The sequence below is a fragment of the Pteropus alecto genome, unplaced genomic scaffold, assembly GCF_000325575.1.
Source record: "Pteropus alecto unplaced genomic scaffold, ASM32557v1 scaffold45, whole genome shotgun sequence".
NCBI lineage: Eukaryota > Metazoa > Chordata > Mammalia > Chiroptera > Pteropodidae > Pteropus > Pteropus alecto.
Genome location: NW_006442491.1, coordinates 25,867,481 through 25,873,620, shown reverse-complemented (window position 1 = coordinate 25,873,620; position 6,140 = coordinate 25,867,481). Strand labels below are relative to the sequence as shown.

The window sequence follows — 6,140 nt, the reverse complement described above, 5'->3', positions numbered from 1 at the left end:
TCTTTCCCATCTCCAGAACACTCGCCACCTACCCCCCATCCCCTCACCTTCGTTCCCGACTGTCAAAGTGGTCCGCAAGATGCTCCTGGGAGATGCGAAAATCCTCAAATGGCTGCTGGTAGCGGGCTTCAAAGGAGCCTTCGCGGGCCCGGCCATGAAACAGCTGGCCTGAGGCATCAGAGCTCCGCTCCCGCAGGGACATACCACCGAAGGGACTGAGGTCGCCGTTCTCCTGCTTCATTGAGGGCAAGTGTGCAAGAGGTCAGCGAGTCCCCCGTACCTCATGGAGGTGGCCGTTCCCACCCCGCCCCGCTAGTTACCTTGGCAGGGAAAATGTCGATCTTGACCAGCAGGGAGGCCAACTCCAGGTCCTCGCTGTAGTTGTTCTTCAAAGGGACCGCTCTGTACCCTAGAGGAGGAAAGTCTGGCCCTCAGCCCCTGAGGGAGCCAAGCCCCCACCCCTGCCCCGTGCTGTCTCTGGGAAGGGTCCTCACCTGTCTTTAGGCCTTTCACTGGGAAAGTAGCCTGAGCCAGGAAGTTCTGATCACTAAACATGTCTTCTTCATATACCACAAAGCGCAGGAAGGCGAATTCAGGGTTACTGATCTGGAAGTGGAAGGGCTTGGCCGGCCACATGGGGTTCAAGCCATTGTCCACTGTGAAAGCAAGGGGAAAAAGCCTCAGGCCACCGCCTGGAGAAGATGGGGTCATGGTGCGAAGGGGTCTGCGGGAGCGGAGCTCTGATGCCTCGGTATCTCTGGGAGGATGAGGAGACGGGGTGAAGGAAGGCTCACCCACAAACTCTGTCTTCTGCTTGGTGCTGTCATACTCAGCTCCAGCCACCTCAATCTCCACAAAGGGACACACAATGCCCCGGCCATTCTTCGGCAGATGCCGGGCGCCCAGAACCTGTAAGGCAGGCAAGGACAGGCGCAGAATTGTCCCTTCTGCTCCCTCCAAGTCCCCACTATGCAGTGGAGACAGTGCGCCCTCTGCTGGGCCCCAAGGACACTGCCCGCTAAGTCCCCAAGAGCAGCTACTGCCAGCAAAAATTCATCTGAAGAGAGCTTTAGAGAAAATTTTCATCTGAGTTTCTGTAATCTACTTCACATTAAATCCATGTCTATTTTAACATGGAAATCTTTTACTTCCCAAGAAAAATAACAGGAATCTCTCTTAGAAGCAGATACTCACCCCGTGCTGTCTTTAGTCCTCCAAGACTGCTCAGGCCCCACCCCCTGAACCCAGCAGCACCAGGCTGAAGTCACAGCTTCTCACCAGGGGGCATCAGGGGTGCTCAAGGACTGCTACAAAGGCGTGAGAGCTCTGGGGCCTCGAGGGGGCGGGAGTCTCCCCAGCCCAGTCTCCTGTGCCAGCTAGCCTATTCCTGCAGAGGAGCCCCTGGCTCACCACTGGCACTAGCTTCCTGCCCGGCCGTCTTCTGCCTACCTCTTCCAGGCAGTGGCTATCCACAACCTGGCCTCACTGGACAGCTGGATTCCTTAGTGCCAGAACCAGCTATGTTTAGCCCAGTTGCCTTTCCATCCAGAGGACAATTATATCTTCCTCAAGCTCAAGTTCAGTCCAGTACCCCTTCCCCAGTCATTAACTAGCACCCCATCCCTGTCTCTTGAACTGAGCTCCTGTAGAGCAGCCCCCATCCCACCCCCCAAGCCTACCTCGATGCAGATGGCGCATGGCTCCAGCCCGCGGAGGCTGCTCTTATCAAAGGGGTCAAAGGCCTCGTCCCGCATGGTGCCGGGCTGCAGCACATAGCCACAGTGCCCACCGGTCATGAAGAGGGCCTGGTTCATCTGCATAGGCTTGTCTGCAAGAGCCAGGTTACAGTGGCCTCCAGCCCCACTGCGCGGGGGGACCCCTACCCGCCCCACAGGGCACCTCCTCACCTGGGGTCTGGAAGTTGAGGGCCACCAGCTGACTGCCACAGATCCACATGGGCAAGGGATCATAGTTGGAAGAGTCCAGCCGCTGGCCTTTGGGGTAGATGCGGGACAGCTGCAGCCGGTTGTACTGGAGGAACTTCTTGCCTTTGGCCTTGTTCACGTATTTCTCAGCCTTGGTTTCCGGGAAGGATGACATGTCGCGGTAGCAGGCGCGTTCTGTGCCAATCTCTGGGCCAAACAGGGAGAACACTTACAGAGCCTCTCCCACCCAGGCAGTGCTGGGGGGCCAGCTCCCCATCTGCCACATTAAGGGACAAAACATTTCTCCTGCACCCGCTCTGGAGGGCACCCACACACATGCACACCCCGCTGGGCCTTACTCTCTTCATCAAAAGGAACAGGCCGGCAGTAGACGACAAGCTCAGACAGCTCCAGGGCGATCTTCTTCCTCCGTTCCATCATCTTCCCCTCAGTGAGCTGCTGACACACACCAGACCCTGCAGCCCCCGGCCAGAGAAGGAAACTCCCGCCAGCCTTGGGCAGTCCCCATGGCAGGTGTGCTGGGCCCTCCCCTGCCCACGGGACAGTGAACAAGCGCCCTCTATCCTCGGCCTCACCCCAAAATCATCCTCTCTCTTCTCTACCCCTGAAGACAAACCTGTCCTCCAAGACACTCAGAGGATGGGACCTTCGCTGCCACACATGCCCCAGTGACACTTTGTGACCATTTAGCACCCAGCTCCCTCAGGGAAAAAGGCCACTTCCTGGTTTCCCTGTGACTTCACTGGGGACTCGGGCCTCTAGCTCAGTCTTCTGCACCCTACGAACCATCCTTCCACCACCCCGGCCTAAAAGCCTCACCTCTGCATCCCCCCGTTCCAATGCAACCATCTACTTGCCATGGCCAAGTCTCAGTGACAGAAGCCCACTCAAGTGTCCCCCGCTCCTATCCTCTTTACCCGTGGAGACCCACTCTCCCATCAGGAGCTCCTATACACAGGCTCTTCCTTCCCCCTTTCAGCCTAGACCCCGGATCCACCCACCCCTTACCACCTGGTCTGCCAATCCGTCCTCACAGGCCACAGCTCTATAGCCACAGTCCTCAGCACCCACCCCTTCTCTGCCCGGCTCACGGAGGCCCGTTCTCCGAAACAACTGCAGGTCTGTTCTGTGGCCCCTCCACTCTCCGCCAAATGGCTGGGGGAAACAGCACCCAAACCGTAACTCCCTTACTTTGTGACTACTTCCTTCTCTCTGTTCCCTAGGCTTACTGGAAGGCGCCTCCTCCTCCAGAGGCCGGTGCTGCTACCTGCTCTCACCTCCCGCTGCCTCCTTCAGCTGTTGGCACTAATGCCTACGGGATCCCAGCCCTGCGTGCCCTCTGCTCTCTCCCACAGCCAGGCCCTCCAGACCGGCCACTCTACCGTCCCCAATGCCCATGCCACCCAGCCACAACTCTGACATGGCTCTTGGTAGTATCACCAGGGCCGTTTGCTGCTGCTAAATCCGGTAGGCACTTTCAGGTTCTTACTGAGCCTATGTGTCCCTCCCCAGCCCTCCACACAGTAGTACCCCCGCTGCCCCCAGCCTCCCCGCTGCCTGCCCTTCCCCGGCTCTTCTTTCTACTCTACACTCTTCATCCATCCAGAGCCTCTTCTGGCCCAAGACATGTCCACCTCTGCCTTGTGTATCTGTCCACCACGCAGACCCACTTGGCTGTCCCACACACATCAGCAAGTCCTAAATGTGCCACGTCACTGACTGCTCGTCTGTTCCCTCCAGACCCCTGTGCCTAGAGGCGGGAGCTGGAGGCCTCGGCCACCTGACAGGCTCCCACAGGGCTCCCACGGGGCCCCCAAAGGGCCCACCCAGCACCCCTGTGGGCTCCAGCGGGTTCTCACCCTGGCATCTGCGGTCTGAGCCACTTCACGGATCTTTTTCACCCAGTCCTGCAGCTCCTCTTGTGAGTCAGCAGCGACATCCAGGGACCACTGCGCTGATGCCATACTGATTGAGAAGACGAACAGTCGATTGTTCTTGCCCTCGGGACGGATGGCTGAGGGAGCAAGAGAAGACACTTTGATGTCCCTGCACTGGCTCCACTGAGTTCCCTCCTCCCCGCTCCTCCTCCCCACAGCCCAGAGGGAGGCAGTGCCGCTCTACTAGGCCCGTTTGACAGCTGAGGACAGCCAGTCTGGCCGACGCAGACCTCTAACCTGGGCCCTAGGTTATCTTAACCCTCTGTCACACCCTGCGACCCAACCACTTAGGACTGTGGATATTACCCGGCCATTATCATCATCCACAGTGCCTGGCCCAGGGAGAGCATGCAGGGTCAGAGCTAGAGTACCACAGGGGTGTCCAAGTAGGGGAAGAGCTGAGTGAAGGCAGCGTTTGGGGTCCCAGCCATCAGCCTCCCCCTGCTCTTGGAGCATGGAGAGACCCACGAAGGAGCGCCCGACTCTGAGGAATAGTGGGTGAGAAGAAGGGACAGGGGCTCACCAATCTGACAAGCTGGAACATCCAAGACCCCCCGCAGTAAGTCCCCCAAGGGGCTGTTCTCGTCCAAGTGCTGTGGGAAGCAAAGCCCACAGGCTTGTCAGCATGTCTCCTATACACGTGCATGTGAGAGAATGTCTGTGTGCACGTGACAAATATATCTTACAAGTGTGCATGTGTCTATAGATGTGGCATGTGTACACTGGAGACCACGAGCACCACAGGGTGTGACGATCACGTGCTGGGTGGCTATGCGAACACAGGCACGCCTGACACCGTGACGGGTGTGTGCACAGGCGAGAACTGGGATGGGAACCCTGTTCCGCCAATCAACGTGGCTCTGTTCTCACCTCCCTCTCAGGCTCCAGGGCCGCCGGGCTGACCATCTCTTCCACGTAGTTTGACGGGAACCATAGCTGCTTCTTCCCACCATAGTCTCCCCGCCACCTGTGCAAGTAACAGGGTGCTGACCCCAGCAACCACCCCAAACTCCCACAAGGAGGGCATCCCTTGACAGGGACCCCTACGCTAAAGCCAAGCCAAGGTGGGTACTGCTAGTACACGTGACAGGCGCCCCACACACGTCCATCAGCACACAGAGCCCCTCAGTGTCAGCGTCTGCCAGAGCTCGGTCCACCCCGGCTCTCCGGCCCGGGCCCCCAGCTCACCAGCCTCCCTCCTGCTTCTCCACGTTCTGGATGATGGCGCTCTTGGTGAAAGTCAGCTCATCCTCTCTCTGGGCCTTGTAGTCAAAGAGGGCTTTGACCGCACACTGCAGAGGAGAGATGCCCCCATGACAGTGCAGTCCCTCCCGGCCAGGGCTCAGGTACCAGCAGGTGCCACTGCTGGCAACGTACCCTAGTTACAGTCCTCACCACCTTACTGGAAGGCGCTGGCCTGCAGGAGGCTCCAGGACAGACGTGACTGGGGACAGAGTCCAGCATCTGACAGGGAAGTTCCTTGGGGTCCAGGTGGAACTTTGCAAGGCCCTGCCCCGGGCCACGGGGAGAACCGTGAATATGCCCCTGGGAGTCAGTGCTGGCGGGCCGGGAAGGGAGTGTCTGCAGTGACCCGAGTGCCTCCCCAGGGACCTGGCAGCCTATGGGAATGGCTGGGACCCCACTGTTCTGAATCTGAAAAGTAGGAGCAGGAACCTTCTCCCAGGCTCCCTGGCTGCTGAGAATGGGGTGAGAAATGGCACAGCTTCTTACCCCTTAGAGAGAAAGGTAAAAAGAGGAAAAGCCTGTCTGACAGATCCCCACCACATGAGGGAGGGAGCGGCAAAGACAATTCTCTGGCACATGTCCCCAACCTTGCTGCCACTCAAGGAGGAAACGGGTTATTACCCTGGGGAGCAGTCTGAAAGGTTAGTGCCGACCCCAGGGACAGGCTGGGTCAGGGGCCGGCCCTCAGAGAGCTGTGGTCATACACCAACCGTGTATCTCTCACCACCCCTCAGGCCTCAGAAAACCACAATCACCACTTCTCCACAAAGACCACAGCTGGGCCCTGAGCAGGAACATGCAAGCCCCGAGCAGCTGGGCGGCTTCCCCAGCTTCCTCTGCAAAGGCCCAAAGCTGTACCTTGAAGGTCGGCATCGGGTTTGCCTCCACGTAGAAGCCAGGGTTACGTCCCTCGTACAGGGCCCCATAGTCCGGCTCCTGGAAACAGGACAAAATGGATATGTTAACACAGAGATGGAAGCGCGCTGCCTTCCCCGCCAGTACAGCTGCTGCC

The 6,140-nt window shown here is 58.7% G+C and overlaps 1 protein-coding gene across 3 annotated transcripts in view; it reads right to left on the bottom strand.

Moving 5' to 3' along the window:
- The window catches only part of PLCG1 (phospholipase C gamma 1), a 35,336-nt gene that overhangs the window by 2,036 nt on the left and 27,160 nt on the right, over window positions 1-6,140 (bottom strand). Inside the window, exons 20-31 of one of the 3 annotated variants that reach the window (XM_025039712.1) lie at window positions 5,987-6,064; window positions 5,072-5,175; window positions 4,754-4,850; window positions 4,407-4,476; window positions 3,806-3,960; window positions 2,285-2,381; window positions 1,908-2,132; window positions 1,680-1,828; window positions 795-909; window positions 495-656; window positions 321-409; window positions 48-235 (exon numbers count right to left, since the gene is read on the bottom strand). In XM_025039712.1, the coding sequence (XP_024895480.1) occupies window positions 48-235; window positions 321-409; window positions 495-656; window positions 795-909; window positions 1,680-1,828; window positions 1,908-2,132; window positions 2,285-2,381; window positions 3,806-3,960; window positions 4,407-4,476; window positions 4,754-4,850; window positions 5,072-5,175; window positions 5,987-6,064 (1,529 nt within the window). Of the gene's footprint in view, window positions 1-47; window positions 236-320; window positions 410-494; window positions 910-1,679; window positions 1,829-1,907; window positions 2,133-2,284; window positions 2,382-3,805; window positions 3,961-4,406; window positions 4,477-4,753; window positions 4,851-5,071; window positions 5,176-5,986; window positions 6,065-6,140 lie in introns of all 3 variants that reach the window. The other 2 variants (XM_025039713.1, XM_015596985.1) reach the window with 2 other exon arrangements.